Source organism: Berghia stephanieae, chromosome 3 (assembly GCF_034508935.2).
Source record: "Berghia stephanieae isolate SIO BIC M18660-M18661 chromosome 3, UCSD_Bste_1.3, whole genome shotgun sequence".
Classification (NCBI taxonomy): Eukaryota; Metazoa; Mollusca; class Gastropoda; order Nudibranchia; family Aeolidiidae; genus Berghia; species Berghia stephanieae.
Genome location: NC_088362.1, coordinates 99,007,369 through 99,028,304, shown reverse-complemented (window position 1 = coordinate 99,028,304; position 20,936 = coordinate 99,007,369). Strand labels below are relative to the sequence as shown.

General features: G+C 35.2%; 1 protein-coding gene across 2 annotated transcripts; it reads left to right on the top strand.

The window, feature by feature from the left end:
* The first annotated feature begins 7,998 nt into the window (after positions 1 to 7,998).
* LOC144968962 (uncharacterized) lies at positions 7,999 to 12,980 on the top strand. 2 transcript variants are annotated; one of them, XM_078907867.1, is made up of 2 exons: positions 7,999 to 8,689; positions 11,791 to 12,980. In XM_078907867.1, the coding sequence occupies exons 1-2, from the start codon at positions 8,184 to 8,186 to the stop codon at positions 12,137 to 12,139; spliced, it is 855 nt and encodes a 284-aa protein (XP_078763993.1). In that variant the 5' UTR covers positions 7,999 to 8,183; the 3' UTR covers positions 12,140 to 12,980. The 2 variants fall into 2 exon arrangements, with proteins under 2 accessions (XP_078763993.1, XP_078763994.1); XM_078907868.1 differs by lacking the exon at positions 11,791 to 12,980 and adding an exon at positions 10,879 to 11,777.
* Positions 12,981 to 20,936: the final 7,956 nt, after the last annotated feature.

Sequence of the window (20,936 nt, the reverse complement as noted above, 5' to 3'; positions counted from 1 at the left end):
GTACGAGTTTAATAAATAAAAAGATTATTATAAGATATTTGGCAACCAAATGGTATGATATTATAATAGTACTTCTATTCACCATAATTTGTATCGTTTTTCTTCTGCTTGAATGACAATAGGATTCAATAGTCGTAACGTCACTTCCTTCCTAATGACGCATGGTAACTTAGTAAGACTGGCTCTAAACTATCGGAGCGGACGCCCGTATGAAATATTTCACCGGCGAGCATAAAAACGCTTCCAGAGGAAAAAAAACACATAAATATGATCATGTTTTGACTTTTACACATTCTGATCAAAAGGGAATGAAAAGTTCTAGCCAGCATGAAGAATAAAAAGTAATGATTTTCTTTGTTTAGAACCAAGATGGCCGCCGTTGCCTGGCGGCGTGACATCAGACTACTGAATCCAATTTGGCCCAAAACTAAAATCGTTGGATTTGTATTCATGCGCACCAAAATATTATTTTTAATCAGCTGCCTTTTACACCTAATTTCACACCGATAAAATGTGCGAAAATATTCTGCAATCGTTGAATGATTTTGTTATTCCTGTCCTTTTTTTGTGATGAAATAAATGCAATAAAGAAGAAGAAGGAAATGGTTTCTGATCAGAATAAAGAAAATAGAAATAAATTAATGTGTTTTGTCAAAATACGCCGGATCAATTAAAGGTTTTGAAATGAAATATACAATGAGAAAAGTGAGGCAATTTTATTTTGATTAATCTGATCAACTCGTCAATATAAGACCCTCCGTGTCAAAGCGGTATTATGTCGGGATCCACTCGGTTAGGGAAATTGAATTCTTTGCCACAAATATCAAACTTGGGCTTAATTTCTGTACGTTATGCTGGAGTATAAATACTATTTCTTACTTTACAAAAACTTCTAAGGTCCAATTTCTCATCATTCTATCTCTAAATTCACTTTTTGGGGTCTGAATCATTCCGACATAATACCGTTTTGAGACGGAAGGTCACATATAGTCGGCATTCATGTAATAGTTCAAAGAAAATAATCCAAAAAATCTAAAAGAATATTATCTAGTATATCATTTTGTACACAAAATTGTTAAGCAATTATTTCAACCAATCCAAGGTTAGACTCAGCAGAGCATTTAAGTTGATGGGCAATTAGGTTTACATGTTTGTTATTACTTCAATTGGATATGGTTGAAAAGTCTTGGTTATGATAATAAAGTAGAAGCAACTCGTACACATACTAAATAACCTCACGTAATTATAGGGTTTTTGCATTTTTGTAATAATGAGCGTGATATAAGAAATTATTATTATTATTATTATTATTATTATTATTATTATTATTATTATTATTATTATTATTTATTATTATTATATTATTATATTATTATTATTATTATTATTATTCATTATTATTATTATTTATTATTATTATTATTATTATTTATTATTATTATTATTATTATTATTATTATTATTATTATTATTCATCATATTATTATTATTATTTTATATTATTATTATTATTATTATTTATTATTATATATTATCATTATATATCATTCATATCATATCATCATCATCATCATCATCATCATATCATCATATCATCATCATCATCATCATCATCATCAGTATCATCATCATAATCATCATCATCATCATCATCATCATCATCATCATCACTAACATAATTGTTAATAGTATTAGTACTACAATTTAGGGTTATCTGATTAGTCAATAACCTCTCGTCGACGATGACAAACGCCCACAAGTAGGTTTCGCGATCCAAAAATAATGAAACAAAGCTGTCAACAAACTCAAATTCTTGAAAGAAAAAAAAAAGAAGGAGAAGACAACATAAAACTCCAAACCTCATGTAAACCGAAATTAATTAATGCTTCTCGGATGATTCTGACAATGATTAAAATATTAAGATAATAATGTGATTTTAAAAACAACTGTACTTTTATATTGTGCAATATCCACAAAACGCGATCAAAGTGGTTTACAAAGAGTCCCAAGCCGACAGCAACACTTAACATGATAAACGCTTTTAACGTAATGTAAGTAATGAGTCTTTTCCAAGGAATTCAACTCTAGGCCGCCAAGAGTTGGACTAGAACCGGAACCTACAGTTCTGAAGGCGAGTGTTATACCAAGTAATCGCAAAGCGCACATTTTCATGTCTTTAAGGTCAACGGCTGAATATTTCTGCAATATGCAATGCCCAAAATGAGTATTTACAACGTAGATATGACACAATACTTGTCAATATGCAATGCCCAAAATGAGTATTTACAACGTAGATATGACACAATACTTGTCAATATGCAATGCCCAAAATGAGTATTTACAACGTAGATATGACACAATACTTGTCAATATGCAATGCCCAAAATGAGTATTTACAACGTAGATATGACACAATACTTGTCAATATGCAATGCCCAACATGAGTATTTACAACGTAGATATGACACAATACTTGTCAATATGCAATGCCCAAAAATGAGTATTTACAACGTAGATATGACACAATACTTGTCAATATGCAATGCCCAAATGAGTATTTACAACGTAGATATGACACAATACTTGTCAATATGCAATGCCCAAAATGAGTATTTACAACGTAGATATGACACAATACTTGTCAATATGCAATGCCCAAAATGAGTATTTACAACGTAGATATGACACAATACTTGTCAATATGCAATGCCCAAAATGAGTATTTACAACGTAGATATGACACAATACTTGTCAATATGCAATGCCCAAAATGAGTATTTACAACGTAGATATGACACAATACTTGTCAATATGCAATGCCCAAAATGAGTATTTACAACGTAGATATGACACAATACTTGTCAATATGCAATGCCCAAAATGAGTATTTACAACGTAGATATGACACAATACTTGTCAATATGCAATGCCCAAAATGAGTATTTACAACGTAGATATGACACAATACTTGTCAATATGCAATGCCCAAAATGAGTATTTACAACGTAGATATGACACAATACTTGTCAATATGCAATGCCCAAAATGAGTTTTTACAACGTAGATATGACACAATACTTGTCAATATGCAATGCCCAAAATGAGTATTTACAACGTAGATATGACACAATACTTGTCAATATGCAATGCCCAAAATGAGTATTTACAACGTAGATATGACACAATAGATAGTTCGAAGATGACGTCACTCAGGTCTTTGTTATTGTTTTTTGCCATCCGCGTTTATGAGTAATGCTCACTGAACTGCATTAACCTGACTATAAACGTTCTTGGATACACACAATTTTGTGTGTTGGTCCGTTATACTTCCGGATGGCAATGTTATGAGCTTCTTAGCCAAGCGCATACTATCTATACTTGTCAATATGCAATGCCCAAAATGAGTATTTACAACGTAGATATGACACAATACTTGTCCGAAGTCTTTTTCTTTTGACTTTATAATACAAGGGAAGTAATGAAAAATTAACCTATATCTATAGAAGTTGTGTGACCGCGCAATACATAAAAATATGGTATTTTCCCCATAGAGATGGTGTGCGCTTGGCCAATATACTCACAATATTGCCATCCAGAAGTATAACGGACCAACACACAAAACTATGTGTAACTTTGAACGTTTATAGTCTGGTTAATAGAGTTTAGTGAGTATTACTCATCAACGTGGGAGGCAAAAAACAATAACAAAGACCCGAGTGACGTCATCTTCGTTCTATCTATAGATAGTTCGAAGATGACGTCACTTAGGTCTTTGTTATTGTTTTTTGCCATCCGCGTTTATGAGTAATGCTCACTGAAAGGTATTAACCTAACTATATACGTTCATGGATACACACAGTTTTGTGTGTTGGTCCGTTATACTTCCGGATGGCAATGTTGTGAGTTTCTTAGCCAAGCGCATACTATCTATAGGTCTTTGTTATTGCTTTTTGCTATCCGCGTTTTTGAGTAAACTGGATTAACCAGACTATAAACGTTCAAGATTACACACAGTTTTGTGTGTTGGTCGGTTATACTTCCGGATGACAATGTTGTGAGCTTCTTAGCCAAGCGCATACTATCTACAGTAACCACATATTATTATGTTGTCGAAACCGAAATAGCTTTGTCCTTTGAATTCCAGTGAACTCGTTACTGTATTTAAGTGAAGGAAGAGACCACCGAAACAGCGTTGCATAATCTAATGAAACTCAACTAACCGTAGCTGTGTACTTATTCACGACACAATGGGTATGGAAAAGACAAAAAGGAACAAGTCTTGTGGAATGCGTTGCAACAAAAGCAGAAAGAAAATGAAAAGCAAATAGATATCATCTTCTTTTTGTTTTTTTAAATCAACACCAATGTAAAAGTTATCTTTCTAGTGATGAGACAAAGTGTCCTATAGATAGTTCGAAGATGACGTCACTCAGGTCTTTGTTATTGCTTTTTGCCATCCGCGTTTATGAGTAATGCTCACTGAACTGTATTAACCTGACTATAAACGTTCATGGATACACACAGTTTTGTGTGTTGGTCCATTATACTTCCGGATGGCAATGTTATCTATAGATAGTATGTACTTGGCTAAGAAGCTCATAACATTGCCATGTGAGGAAGCTTTTCCTTGATTTGAGCCTGCTTTTGGGGCAATTGTGGTCATGAAGGGGGTGTCTCTGGTCCATTTCCTGTTTGTATTTTTGTATTTGGGCATGAGTTTCCCTCCGGATGTGTGGTGGGGCTATTCCTGCTGCACGGTTCCTGCTTTTATAGTCTGGTTAATACAGTTTAGTGAGAACAACTCACAAACGCGGATGGCAAAAACCATAACAAAGGCCTGAGTGACGTCATCTGCATACTATCTATACCGAAACATATTGTTTTCCGACGTGCACTTTTTGCAGGTCTCATAACCCAATTAATTATGGGCTCATTGTTGTAACGGAATTCCCCCCCCCCCCCCCCCCAAAAAAAAAAAAAAATGACGCAAAATATTCTCCATCACAACAATGTCAAACCTGGCCCATAATTGTGTTCGGATGTCAGACCTGCATATATGTAAACGTCGGCGTCAACGATTTACATAACGCCCTCTGGCAAGGCCTCAAGTCAATGCGAGGTTGATCTTCAGTCCAGAAAGATCGACTTTTTGGGATACTCATTTCCTTATATTTTTCCTGCTTTATTTGGCACAATCTTCTTCTTCAAGTACCAGACATCGGTGATCATGGTACGCCATTCATCTCTCTGATCAGATAACCTCAAAAAACTAATATTACTCTTCTCTTTCTTTGTCACCCAGCTGTTCAAACCATTCAAATATGTTTTTCTTGGTCTACCTTTACTCTTTTTACCTTCTATCTTTCCTGTGAGAGCAAGATGTTCAATACATTTATGTCGATTTAGGTGCCCTAACAATTGCATTTGTCTTTTTCTTATTGTACGAATTAATAACCTTTTAGTTTCAGCTTGCTCTAATACTTCTTCATTAGTTTTCTTCACACAATATACACAATTGGCACAATATCTTTATACATATTCATATAGGCCTTTTAATATTTTGTTACCCAAGTTCTCAAAGCGCCTTATAAAAAATAAATTGACAATAATCCCCCGGCAATTGACAATACTATAGAACGTGTTATATATGTTTTTAAAATCTTTTATATAGCGCAACCACTAAACGAGCTCAAAGCGCTTTAGAAGGGGTCCCTGGCCAACAGCAACACTTAACATGTAGGACGTGACATGACGCCTGTTAAACGATATTGCAATTTTTTCGGACAGAGACAACGCTGTAAACGGTCAGGTACTCGTTTTACACCTGAGTACGGTGAAAGAATGTGAATAAATAGCCTTTTCCAAGGACTCAACTACGCGCCGAGCGAGGCTCTAACCCAGGACCTTCCGATCCGAAAGCGAGTGTTATGCATATCACAAGACCACATAGCCTAAGCTTCGAAGCGCTTCACATTGACCAATCAGTATAGAATTTAAAACAAAAAACAAAACAAAAACATTACACATTGTGGATTCGGATATACGAACCAAGCTCACACGCATCCAATGACACACACACACACACACACACACACACATTCATATACACACTGTACATAAATATATTACTCACCCCCCCCCCCGACACACACACACACACGCACACGCACACACACGGATGGGGTAATATGACCTCCCAAGATGGACAGAGTGGTCATTCTTGTAGTGTCTCATGCTCCCATTTCTCTGTCCATGTTGCTCTCTGTCTTTGGTCTGGCTGAGATTGCTCGGGGATCCTTAACTGCGGGGAAGTCAGTCAAATGTATATTTCCTTTTGTATTGAGAGAGAGAGAGAGAGAGAGAGAGAGAGAGAGAGTGTGTGTGTGTGTGAGAGAGAGAGTGGAGAGAGAGAGAGAGAGAGAGAGAGAGAGAGGGGGGGGGGGGGGGGTGATATTTTTCCCTTGTAAATCATCTCTTTCCTGTGTACTTTTACAGTCTTTAGTTTTTAATATATTATTATTCTATTTTGTAAACATTCAAATGTATCTTTCTTTTTATTGGCACTGAAATTACCTTACAGTACCAAAATAGCCGTAAAAGCCCCTTTAAAAATAAAAAAAGCAACCCACTCCATAAAATAACACAAAAAGCAAAACAAACATAAAAATAAAAATAAAAAACAAACAAACAAAACAAAGTCAATAGTGTTCCAACCCCTGTTTCATTGATAAGAAATTTTATAAGGAATTTGATACTTAACTCATTCAATCCTAGAGAATTTTTCTGCTTTTTAAAATTGGAAAAAAAATGTATAAAAAATGAGCATTTGCATAGATAGAGGTCTAGTTGTATTCAAATACCATTTACATGTGAAAACTAAAAACATTAGCTTTGATACAACGCCAAAAAATTTCTCAGAAAAATGTAATAATTAGGCATGGAGTAAAAGTAACCCGGGTAAACTACGGATATAGTCAGTGTTAGGGTTGAGTGAGTTAATGGGTAATCTTTGGCTTGATGGTTTCTAACCATCATCACCATAGATGACTCATTTGTTTAGATTTATTTACATTTATTTATTTTGCGAAATGTTGAGAAATCAATAGAGATTTGTTTATAATCAAATACATAATAATACGGCGAGACGGCTTTGTTGGTCTTAGGTCTTATAGTATGATACTCTTCTTCTGACCTGTCTGTCCCTGGTTCGCGCCCCAATGTGTGCGGCGCAAAGTTGAGTCCTTTGAGAATAGTCATGACTATATTCTCTCACCTTATTCGTGTTTGAAATTGGTATTTGGCCGGTAACACTGTTGTCCCTGTCGAAAAAATACAAAATTGTGAAAGCGCCTGTTAGGCACCATGTCTTGTCCTACACGTTAAAACGTTCCTTAATTAGTTGTATTGTAAAGCATTTGAGAACACTTAATGGACATTGCGCTAAGTGAACTGGGGAGGAAGACAAACAAAATTCCAAATGACGAGGTGTTGAAGAGGAAGTTGAGTTGGATATACTCTTCAAAAAGAATTGGAAATTCAGAGGAAGTAAAAGGACCTTAAAAGACATGAAAAAGAACAGAGGAAAGAGAGGCGGAAAAAGTTAGTTCAAGATAAGATAGATAGATAGATAGATAGATAGATAGATAGATAGATAGATAGATAGATAGATAGATAGATAGATAGATAGATAGATAGATAGATAGATAGATAGAATAGATAGATAGATAGATAGATAGATAGATAGATAGATAGATAGATAGATAGATAGATAGATGGAGATAGATGGATGAGATAGAGAGAAGAAAGAGAGAGAGAGAGAGAGAGAGAGAGAGAGAGAGAGAGAGAGAGAGAGAGAGAGAGAGAGAGAGAGAGAGAGAGAGAGAGAGAGAAGGTCGCATAATAGAAATTCGCACTTAATATAAACTTCGAATCAACAGTCACTTTACAGGATACCTTCTTCTTTGATTGAAGGTGCAGATTAGTCATTGTTATGGAAGATGGCCAGTTTCTTGAGTTGTCGGTCAAGTTGCTGTGATTACAATGTCCTTCGACAATGCTCTTACATACTTTCTCAAAGTTATTCGCTTGCTTCACACGGGAAAGTTTACTTAATCACAGAGCGAGGCGTACACAGTTTTGTCGACTCTTATTCTAGCAATAACAATAGACAGTTTAGAAAAAGTATGGGCTTGCAATCATTGAGGTTGAACTCCTCCGCAACTTTTTTGATCAACAACAATACTTCAAAAACTTTTCTTTTTTTGCCTGTTATATACGGAAACACTATTACATTAAATAGTCCAGTATCTAAGTCTTGTAGTTATCATACAAACAGGTGTGATAAATCATGTTGTTACATAAACCATGGAATTGGCGGGGCAACAATAACAACCTGTTGCTCGCGTCATTTACCGCAACTTCGTTCTCCATGTTTTTATCAATGCTTTAGTGTAGGTAGAAAAAATAGTCACACACATTACTATGACATCCTTGGTTTATCATCTAAAGCGTCCCAAAAGCAAATAAAGACTGCATATTATGATCTTTCCAAGAAGTACCACCCCGATGTCACAAATGACAAGAAAAGTCATATACTGTTCACAGAAATCAACGAAGCTTATGAAGTGTTGGGAAACATTCAGAAGAGAAGAATGTACGACAAGGGAATGTTTAGCCACAGAGACCAAAGGTGATTCTTCTCTTGAAATCTTATTTAAATCTAAGTTCGAGTTAAAATTAGTTTCAAAGAGTCTGACAAACCTTAAGAGGTATTATAATAGTAAAATAGCCCCTAAAAAATGGACCTACGAGCAAAATTGATTCGGTGATTTGGCAGTGTCTCGTACACGGTAACCAGGCACCTAGTCTCAGGATCTACGTACACGGGGTAACTCCTGTAACTGGTTTGCCGCTGCAATACAAGCAGTGGATGGACCTCGCTCTGTGTGTTTGTGTGTGTGTGTATGTGTGTGTGTGTTATTTTTAAAAACTCAAACAATACTGTAACCCATAAAAAGCGAGATTCAATCTTACTTTAACCTAACACCAGGTCTTAGTCAATGTTATCATTAAAAGACAAGCTATGCGATTATACCTTAAATTGGTGGAAACGATTTATTCTGCATTAACAATAGGGAAACCATTATCTGGATCCAAAAAAAAAATCTGTGTTCCTGTTAAGAGGCTAAAATGCATGAATCACGTATCGTAAAGCACCTCCGTAACACCCTTTTAATCTACGTCATCAGGCGACCCATTGTTTTTTTCATCTTCCCCAATACCCCCCCCCTTCTCTCTCTCTCTCTCTCTCTCTCTCTCTCTCTCTCTCTCTCTCTCTCTCTCTCTCTCTCTCTCTCTCTCTCTCTCTCTCTCGTCAGTGTCATCCCTTATTATTTTATTAATTTATTCAGGCATTTGGCTATCTGGCAGTCTAGCTACTGCTTACATTCTGCCTATAAAACATACACACATAAACAAACACAAAGGGCGGGGAAAGGGGGGCTAATAGTATGAATGAAAGAATTCAAGGTCATAAGTTACTGAGCACCAAGCTCAATGCCACCTTTGCCCCTCCCTTCCAAAGCACGATACAAGGTTACCGTGTATGTAGATCCTGATGCTAGGTGCCCGGTTACTGTGTACGTAGACACTCAGATTTGATTTTGACACTTTTTGTGAGACAAAATTTCAAAAAGTTGTAAAAAATTCAAATATCCATATTCTGAACTGAAAATTTGGTTTTCTTCATGTCTCATAAGTGTCTTTAATTTAGCCAAGTTTGAGGAAAATCAAAAGGGGTGTGGTTCCCACCCTTGGTCCACTTAACGTGGAATGATCCATAGCAAATTTTGAAGAATAAAAGTGCTGTATCATTAGCATCACAACAATCAATCACAATCAGATATAAATATTCTTCCTATATCATTAAATGAGGATTGTACAATCCTGTTTTGTGACTCAGTGATGATGGGTTGGCAGCTACATCTTATGATATTAAAACATTTTTAAAATAAAAAAATGCCTCAACAAAAACAACAAGGTATTAACCAGAATAATATCAAATTTGGACTGATGTTTAGAAAAACAATTAATTTTGTAATGAAAACAATAAAGTGAAAGAGGCTGTCATTGTTTTCCCGGCTATTCAGACCAATAATGCCCCCAGTAGACACAGCATTGCCTGATATCAGTTAACCTCCACTGACCTTAGACAGGTAATTAACAGGGAAGGTTGATGGACCCTTGAGAGTTCCATCCACTGATAATCTTCTTTTGCTGTGGTTCCATATAAACTGATGCTGATTCCACACAGTTTATTAAACATGTGTTCTGATTGGTCGGAAACAAAGTGATCTCATTGGGAAGGGTAAAAAAAGCATTTTTTATTGGTTACTAGTATGAGATGTCGATGGTCGAGTATCAAGCACCGGTTTCAACTGCCATTTGTTGTAATTATGATGTCGCTAAATAGGGGTTTTACTAAAATGTATGCCACTACAGTGCACTCTGGATACCTCGACATTGCTTAAGTCGATTTTTTTCTTCTTGGTCCCTCCCCCTCTTCCTATATAACACTAGTAAAAAATAAAACTTAAAAAACTCCACATATAAGTCAATGTTATTATCACTCATGATGACAATAAAATCACAAATAAACAAGTATTTTCATTTGTTAAAAAAGTTACCAGTAAGAATTTTCATTGGTTAAGAATATTCGCGAATGATTGGCGCACACCGATGTGATGTAGAGCTTTGCCTGACGTCCGTTCTCAATGTCATGTATATAAACAGTATCGAATAACTTTGATTTACCCATCTCACATTTTACATCGTCGCAACTTCATGTCCAATTTTTAACTTTTTTTTTTCTAATCCCAGGCCATCCTACCTAATGATCCTCTTAATTGATATCAATTTTATCAAGAGTTCGCGTCAAGTCTACAACTACAATGGCAAACAGAAGGTTGACAACCCTATCGTTGAAAAGAAAGATCGAGCTGATTAATACAGTTGAAAAGTTGGGCATGCAACAGAAAATCATCGCAGAGGAAATTGGCATACCAGCCAATTCATTCTCGACAGTGCCATGAAGGGCCATACTTATTCTAGATTGGTTTGCTTTGTTCACACGCATTTTTTGCTCATTTGGTTATACTCCGATTAAGCTGTTGTCGGTTAAGTCGATTTTATTTTCTATTCCTCTGGGCATTATCTTATCTGGAGTCTACTGTATTTGGGGTTTTTTATTATTAATAATATATTTTGAAAAAAAAAACAAAAAACATCGGGACCAGAGGTCAATGTCGTTATTCAGGGGTGTCGTTATCCAGATGTTGCCCTGTATCTAGTATCTGCATTTGTTGCCATATGTTGCTCAAAAGTTGCCACACAAAAAATTGCAAAAATTGCCATTACTTTTTAAGCCTTCAACTCGCTGTGATGACATAGAAATATGGTATGAAAAGAAATTCGATTCTAATCAAAATAGGCTGGATCACATAATTTATTATAGCACATAAACAACAAGGCTTTCAAATTGTGAGTCTTGCTGTGGCATTTCTGTAACGAAATTTGGATAGACAAAACTTGAAAGATGTCCAATGAATATAGATCAAATGTTTGTTATAATTATCATCATCATTGTCATCATCATTATCACAATCACCTGTAGCCCCTGATTTCTCTAGAAAGCAAAAATTCTGGTGCAACCCTAAGTTCAACGCTTGTCATTTTCAGCTTCTTTCCTGTATTTTAATACATCTTTTTTTTTCTTTTTTTTTTTTCCAACAGAGTGTATGATGAAAGCGATTATACTGAAAGCTACAAAAAGAAGGCAAGTGAATCACCATTTGAGCGAGGTAATCGACCACCACCACCGACTGGCCGATCTAAGATCTACAATTTTGATGAATTTTATAAACAACATTACAACGATATGAGGGAAAGGCGGAAACAGGAATACGATGCTTTCCTACACTACAAAAAGATGAATCGTGGCGGAGATGGAAGTCGGAATACTAAGATGAGCTCTCCACTTTTATTGTCTGTTTGTTTCACATTGTTTGTGATAGTAATAATATTAAATGAACAATTATTTGATCGTGACTCGGTTAAAGGAAATGGAAATGGAAAAGAATGATACCCTGATAGCTGTAGGCAGTTATGCAAAATATGAGGGGGGTGGGGGGGGGGGGGCAAGCAAATTTTTACATGAGATACTATATTGAGGTCCCAAATTCTTGACCCTGAGAAATGTTCTGTCCCTTTACTTTAAAGATACTGTTTGATTTTTATCTAACTGGACAACTTTATTGTTTTCACAGCTTTTTTCATGAGTTAAGAGTCCACTGGCTGAGTGGTACTGTTTTCTTTTGGGGCTTCAATTATAACAACCAGAAGAAATTACAGAAGGAATTATGATCTAAAATTCAGAGAAACTATGCCTCACCAATAAATGGGTAAATATAGTCCATGATCCACTGGTACCCCCCCCCCCCTCCCTTACCCCCCTGGGGGACAATTTGAGTCATATAACATTGGAAAGCTTATAAAATTCTCTATCAGATCCCGGTTGTATCCTCATCAAAAAGTGACCACATAAGAAAGTTATGGCCCTTTGAATGAATTTTTTGGTGAAAAATCAGTTATTTCCCCTGATTTCAACAAAAAATAATACAGTATACATCAAACGTGTAAATTTAGATACCATTGATTGAGGCTGACATTTTGATTTTTCATAATGTATTTCGTGGAAAACGTGGAAAAACAATAACTCTTATGGAAGTTAATGACCTTTAAAAACAGTGAAACTGTTAAAAGATGTGAAATTTTATATAAAATTACAAGAGTACATTATGTACTTAAGTATCGGTGGTTATTTTTATATAAAGGACACACATTCTTATTTTAGAACGTTTATATTGTATTGTGTGATCAACAATATAATTTCATGCAATAAAAGTACTAAGTATTATATCATATCCCTTGATGTTCAACAATCCCAGAGCTATTTTGCAGTTACCGTGTTTGAATACAGTTATTTAGTTTAATAAGTACATTGCAACATATCGTACTGAACATATGATATCATTTAAATATTTGAGTTGCAACATTTAAGATAAAATTATGTTCTTTTACGCTTACTAATCTTCGTCACTTGTGTTGTCAGAACTCGAATAGCATTCAGAATATTATGCACTTTCATCTCCACTGAGATCACTACTTTCACTCCCACTTGAATTTGAAATATGTGATTCAGAAGTAAGAATGTCTGTCAGCTCTATGGGAAACATTTTCTCACCCCAATCGATGGACGGTGTATTGTTGTAACGCTTCCAACCATGAAATTCAACTGGTAGTAATTCGGGGAATTATTGCAAAGCTCTTTTCCAAATTCGAACTTGATAATTTACTCGTTTTAAATGCAAGTCCAGTGATTGCTGACACGGAGGCATCATGCCTAAGTCAGTACTGCCTTTGGGAGGTATAACAATAACATTGTTCTTTGTATGGAACTTTGAACAAACTCTTTGATATCGTAATTCATTGATGCTTTCATGCTCTGAGTTGTAGATCTTACACACAAACTTTTCAAGCTGGCATTTCACTTCATCTGTGAGATTTTCGTGTCCACCAATATCCTTCATGGCAGTCTGTGATTCTGGATCATTGTATAACGTTTTTAAAGGGCTAATTTTGCCTTTGTTCAGAAACGCACTAGTTGAATCACAACCTGTTAGGGCATGAAATCCAAGTAAAGATGGAATTATATCTCCATTGACACTCTGGATAACATCATTTATTACGACAAAACGCCTCTTGTCACCAACACCAGTATCAAATACTATTTCCAATGGAGATGATGCATCAGCAAAATGAAGTAAGAGTATCTGTATCAGTGGACCTCACAATAACTTTTGATGCAAAGTCATTTACTTTAGAAAAGTTTGCGTGTAAAACAATTCGAGTGTCTGCTTCTTCCTGGGTTGATTGTAAGTGGTAAATAGGAAGTTGGTCGGTTATTTTACCATCCTCGGTAGTGAGTAGAGTGACCTTGTCACAATGTAGGTACAGGCAAAGGAACTGACCTACGTGACGATCCCAAAGCCAGAGTACGGTGGCTATTTACCCCAGGTTTGAGACATTAAAGGTGGTTCCACACGACACATAAAACTAAATGCACATCGCAAGACAATTGAATTATAATTTTATAACTGTTTATTACAAATCTAGAGAAAAATAAAAGGTAAGAAAGAATAATAGTCAAATTATAAGTGTGACAACATATACGAAAATATAAAAAATGATGATGATGGTGATGATGCAAATAATAATCTACAGGTTGGGGCCCCTTACCTTACTTAATAATACGCAGACATGCAATGAATGGTGAATGATGATGAAGGTGAAGATGATATTCTTGACCACATTATCGAAGTCTTTCGGTATTATTATATTATGTATAGGAGTCCAAACATGGTTCACAGTTCACTTTTTCTGTCACAAGTTCTTTCAATTGTTATTTTCACTTTATTTTAAGTCCAGGTTGGAAATGTTTTTATTATATTGTTTTCCCCGATGATTAGGGAACCAAAATGTTTCTCAAGATAATGTACAAATTTCACTGGTATCAAGTCTGGTTTATAGCCGGGGCTAACCGACTCTATTCTGGATAAAAAGAGATACATGATTAATAAAATAATCCTATATTCACACTTAATCCTCTGCCATACTTATACATAAGTGAGACTTATCTTAGCATATCATTTCAATCTAGAGAGATTGACGATTACTCTTAATTATCTCAAAATTAATATTTCAATATTTATTTACGACAGAGATTAAATAAGTGTAGATAACTTTTCATATCTTTAATCAATCTTTACATCTGTTATCCTTAAACTACAAGCACGATATTAAAATATCTTAATATTTTTATTCTGAAGAAATACACGATAATAGTACACATGGAAATTCACTGCTGATGATCTTACATCATAAATCAAACTATCATTAATATCACAATTAATCAATGGAAACACACCATTAATAGAGCCGTCAAATAAAGAAATTTCACTGGCGGTTAATATACAAAGTTAATATTAATTTCCAAGCCAAGTGAATTTCTACAAAATGGAATGACTTTTGAGAGTCTCAGAGAGGACCTAGCATGTCTCTGCTCTGTTCAGGCTATCGTGATGGACTGACTAAAATTGGTGAAAACTCTCTTCTTTATAATAAAACTTCGTCTACCCAACCCATGTCATAGACAATAAATTAGCGTAACTCAGGATCAGTCAAGACATTCTATTATTCAGTCAATCCTCAAAAGTGTCAGGTTTCCACCAAAATCCGATAATGAACTACCCGGTCTCCGGAACTTTAAAGAAAACTTTCTTATTCAATAGTTACGGGACAAGTCTCCCTTCTGCGCTATCTCCCATTACGGCGCCACTCTATCCTAATGTCATTAAGGTGACTATTCAATATTCATCAACGATGTTTTTCCAACAAAAGAAAACAAACAAAAAAGCAACAGTGACATACTTAAGGCGGAATAACAGGAAATGCAAAGGTAACATAACAGGAAACAAGCATCATTGCTTTACTAGCAAGCGCAACAAGCGTTTTGTGACAGATCTCCTCTTCACAGACCACATACACCTTTCTCCCAACTAACAGCTCCGCATACTCATCGGTGGACCACTCGTTGAAAATGAACTTGATGAGTTGCTTCTTGTTTTCATTATTGCACAAAAATCTTTTCCAATCACGGGAGTCCTTTTGTTGACCTGCCTTTCAAAGTAATTGTATCAGATGTGCCGCGTCGAATACGTTCTGTGCATTTGATGGAATTTTCTTTGTAGGAATCAGTCACAAAATGAACAACTCGTCCTTTTGGAAGACACAAAAATACTGTCTTAGCCAATTGTCCAAATGTTTCCGGAATAGAAATGAGTGAATGGAGCAAAACATTTCCATCTATGATGTGTGTTAAAATGTAGTCGTTTTCGGAAGCATTCACATTAGAACCATGGCATTCCAGTTTGTGGAGCAGTACTGCTTTATTGGTTTTTACCATCGATCCATCCACTTGTTGCCAATGCCCATGGAATAGGACCAAGGGGGTAAGACATCAACTTACACGGAGATCAATTTTGTGCTCAACAGCTAGCATTATCAACTGTCCGTATATATTTCTTTGTGCAGTTACTTTGATTTCTTTATTGGATTTGTTGCGAATAGAAGAATTTGTTTTTCATTGAACCAAATGTTTGGATTTTCTTTGTAGTTATTGGTGCATGGAAAGATTTCTCACGTGTCTCCAATCGCTCCTTTATAAAGTTTTCACGCATTCATCGTAATTAAGCCTCTCCTTGCATATTGTGACCATCTGTTTAGAAATGTCTTCCGATGCTTGGACACCAGATGACAAGCAAACTATATGTTCTTTACCAACATCAAACGGATTGTTGTAGCTGCAAATGGCAGTCGATATTTTATCCACGTTTTTGCAGTCATCTCTGAAAAAAGCCGTAATTCTTTATTGCTGTCATGACGGCCTACTAAGTCTGCTAATGATGACAAAGCCTCAACATATAACACCCTCTCATGTCAGGTAATGCACCACCTGTCATATGCATCAAGCTTTCAGCTAATGCCTATCAAACCGCCAACGGATTTGGAGTTTTTATTTATTGTTTGGTCAATGGCTACCCATGATGCTTTTGAATGTGTTCTTCTGGAGCTGAGTGCGTTTTTTTTTTTAGAATTTGAATGGTTTCGATTTTGTTGACTTCCAAGTACTCCAAACTAGAAACAAAGACAGTTAAATAACGTGCATAGTTAGGATGATTCATAGCAAAGAATAATGGAGTAATTTGCTTCAATGAGTTTAAATATATATCAAAATCATTTTCTCTCAATGCCCGAAGTAACTGAAGTATATACCAGACACTGTCGTAGTATTGCAACCCAAATTGTGCAGTCCTGCCATGTCTCCCAGCTCTGATTTGCAACTTCATTTGTTCAACTTCACTTGATTTGATACTTTCCAGAAAATTGGACATGCTGTGAGCTGCTTTATTGCATGATACGAAATCCTTAGATTTCAATATTGACATGTTCAATTCCAACCATTTGTTTTCTGCTGACAATTCATTACAGATAACTGCCTTCAATAACAATTGATCCAGGGCTTCCACAAAGCATGTATGATTACGCAGAGCTTTGTTGTAGTGTTTTCCAGACATTACTGCTGAGAGAGAACCATTAATTGCACACATGCCGGACTCAAGAACAATGTCTTCAAATCCAGAGGCTTCCATCATCTTTCCTAAAGCCATCGTAAATGCGCAAATAATGTGAAATGTTCCAAGTCGTATGAAAACGTTCTGAAATTTCTCAGGATTGCTTCACACAATAGAGTATGCTTTTTTTGCCATCGAATGTTATTATGGTGTAATTCTGACCCAGCTCTTCACTGACTTTCTTTGACCGGCACAGGACCTCCTGAATTGTGTCATTACTAGTAGGCGACTGATGAATTGGCATCATGTATTGGATATAATACTTCATTACTGATAAGAACAAATATTAAGCCTATCTAAACATGAAAAGAGCGAAAAATTATTTTCGAGTTATTTCCCTTGAATTTGTAAATTATGTGTCATTTTAAAATATATTACAAAAATTAGTTAATTTCTTCAAGAATGTCACAAAGTAACCTAAAATCTTCCCAAATGATAGATGTGCATTTCAAAGTCAGTTATGTTTCAATACAACCAAATTTAAAGTAGAAATAACCTTTCAAAGTTGAAAAAATTTAATGACTTATATAAGGGGAAATAACTAGAAAATCGGCTGTAACTCTCTTATGTGGTCACTTTTTGATGAGGAGAACTGGGATCTGATAGAGAATTGTATAAGCTTTCCAACGGTATATGACTCAAAATGACCATAGGGTGGGGGTGAGGTTCACGTCCGCTGGATCGTGGGCTAATGTGTCTCAAGGTCTAAGAATTTGTGACAATTTGAGGATCTATCTATGTGTCATAGGAGTAGAAGCTTGCCTTCCAGTATAAAAACAAGGTGATTTGTCATTGTACAGCGACAATTCAAATCATTTTCAAAAGTAGAAAAATATGTTGTTTTTATTTATTGCTGCGTGAGTGTGATATTATGTCGGAATGTACCCGACAGTATCCAAATTATCGGAATTGACCTTTTGCCAGAACCAGATTTACTATCATACTAGTGCTCATTGGATTGTGTTTGTCTTATAATTAATTTAATGAATAATTTTATCTCGAGAAAACTGACAACTTTTTATCTATTTAATATTAATAAAATTTTAACAGTAATATTATGTTGTCTATAATATAAGATTGCCCAATTATATACATAACTTAGATGACATGTCAAGATCAAATGACTTTAAGGAGATCAGAACTGAGATAATGAGTGTAATGCAATCAATATTTCTGAACACACTATAAGGACCAGAATGAATGAGAAAGGAGAGTTACTTTCTTACTTACTTACTTATCCGAACCAGCGACCACCTGAGCTCTAGCCCTTCGGTCTTGTGCCATGACGTAGAAGTTAGACGTCTTTTGTAGTTGTTCCAGGTGACTATAAAGTGTGTTACTGATGCTTGGATTTGGTTGGAGGAATGTGCATCTCAGGTCTTCAAGAGGTTGACATTCAAGCAAGTGGTGTGTTACTGTTTCATTGGGGTGTTGAAAAAGGGGCAGGAAGGGAATGTGTCTTTTGTAATTTTGCTTAAATGGTTGTTGAGCGGTATGTGTTGTGTTCTTAGTTGAAAGATGATGCTTTGCTGGTTTCTTCTGAGCTTATTTAGGCAAAGGAGAGTTAATTTCAGTCATTTAAGCCAATATTGCCTTATGGTTTAGAGATCCAAGTTCTGGCACGAGCTCAGTTCTGAAATTTGATTTTGATTTTGTAAAATAGCAATTGGATTGTTAATGTTATTTAATTAGGTACCATTGGTATTAATTTAAATCATCATTTATGAGTTAAGGTCTTGTTTTATATTTTCTGTACGAATACAGTTTCAAATTTCAACAGTCTTTTGTCAGAATTTGAAAAATATAAAAAACGAAAAGAATGCGTATACTAGCAAAAACAAGTTAAATTAACTTCATGATAAAAAATTTAAATTAAATCACATCAAGATATTGTTTAAACCATTATACTTATGCAAAACCTTGTACTTTTCTTATAAAAGATTTTTATTTTATTTTCTCTTGCAGTGTTGGAAATTATTTTGAGTTATGTCCATTGGTGCGTTGCTTGTTTGTAATTTGTATGTTACTCAAGGCAGACATTTATTCTGAGCTTTGATATCCGAGGGCGGGGGATGATGTTGAATACGACGATTATGGTTTTAATATGAAAGTCCTGTCTTGACACATTAGGTAGCAATGACTATGAAAAATGTTTTTTTCTCTTTTTGAGGAAATTTTTTGTCTAAAATCAAAGCCCTATCTCCACTGAGTAAAAATGTTTTTGAGTTTTGAAAATCCATTCATAAATAAACAAGTTGTGCAGTTTCAAAGGTGTCATTTATTTGGATGACTCGCAAAGAGGAAAAAAACGCGAAAATATGGGACGCTTTTTCGGCATTTTTTTTTCAACCTTTGGTTGTATCTTGCGTAATAAATGGATTAAAAGATTGAAACTTGAAGAGCAAATTAGGATAGTGTTTTGTAAAATACGGGAAAAGTACTCGTCATATTCATATGAAATTTTACAACCAAAAAGAATAAATGTTCATGTATTACCTTGTCAGCGACAAAACCTCCACGCCCGGTAGTTTTAGAAATATTTTACTCCAAAGAGTATAAATCTATTTTTAACGGTCTTCTGGTAATCGCACGAGTTTTGTCGCTTGACATAATCTAAAATGACCTTTTTTCTAACTGCGTGCCAGTAAACAGCGTCGTAATTAATTTTTTAAAATAGTATATACGAAACGGCTTCGTCCCCATATTTTGACGCGAATTCGGGCACTTCGTGAGCGAAAAAGAGGCCCAAAGATTTGTGCGGGATAGTCATTGCTACATTAGGATGTAGTTTATCATTCCTAAATAACACATTTTCTAAACAGAGCATCTCATTTTCCTGAAGCTCGCAAACTAATTTACGCACACATTTGTTCTGGAATCTATTCAACTATTTATCATGGAATTCTTGGAATGTTTTGAATGTGTTGACTCCTGCAGTGCCATTTTGCAGAATGGAGGTCAAGTCAGTCTGGCTTGAATGAAACTGGGTACTGGGTGAAAATAATGAATAGGGGTGGCAGTACTTAATCAGTATGAAAATATAGCAAAGGGTGGGATATTCTCACTCTGGTGGAGTTAAGCGACTTTCATTTTTAAGATGGCATCTTTAAATTTATTGTCAACTATTGATGATAGTAGTAAAGTAGTAATAGGTGTAGAAATCGTAAATTTTGTTTTATCAAATAATTAAATGAAATTCAATATAAATGGATTCTTCTCAATGAAGCATGAAAATATCAATTTAGATTTTGAAAATCGGTCAATAATTAATATTTTTATGAGGTTTCAAAGTTTTAAACATGTCATTGACCAACCAATATCGGCTGCGGCACAATTTTCAACCTGTCAAACAAAAATTTAAAAAAAGGTGGGATGCTAAAATGGAAATTATGCTTTTTGTACAAACTGTGCAACATTCTTAAATTAATTGCCAGAAAATATTATGATGCTGACTGTTGAACCCACAATAAGACCACAAAATTGACAAAATATTTAAAAATCGATTTTTCAAACAATATTTATTGATAAAACCAAAATTTGAGTTGGTGAACACAAAAAAATTGCTTTCACATTTAGTTGAAATTGCATATAATGCAGCAGCTACATGCATAAAATAAGCCTTTTTTT

Bases quoted from the DNA above. Each gene is read 5' to 3' on its own strand.
- LOC144968962 (XM_078907867.1), top strand. From the start codon at position 8,184: ATGGGCTTGCAATCATTGAGGTTGAACTCCTCCGCAACTTTTTTGATC. The intron at 8,690-11,790 runs GTGATTCTTCTC...TTTTTCCAACAG, and splicing joins TTTAGCCACAGAGACCAAAG to AGTGTATGATGAAAGCGATT.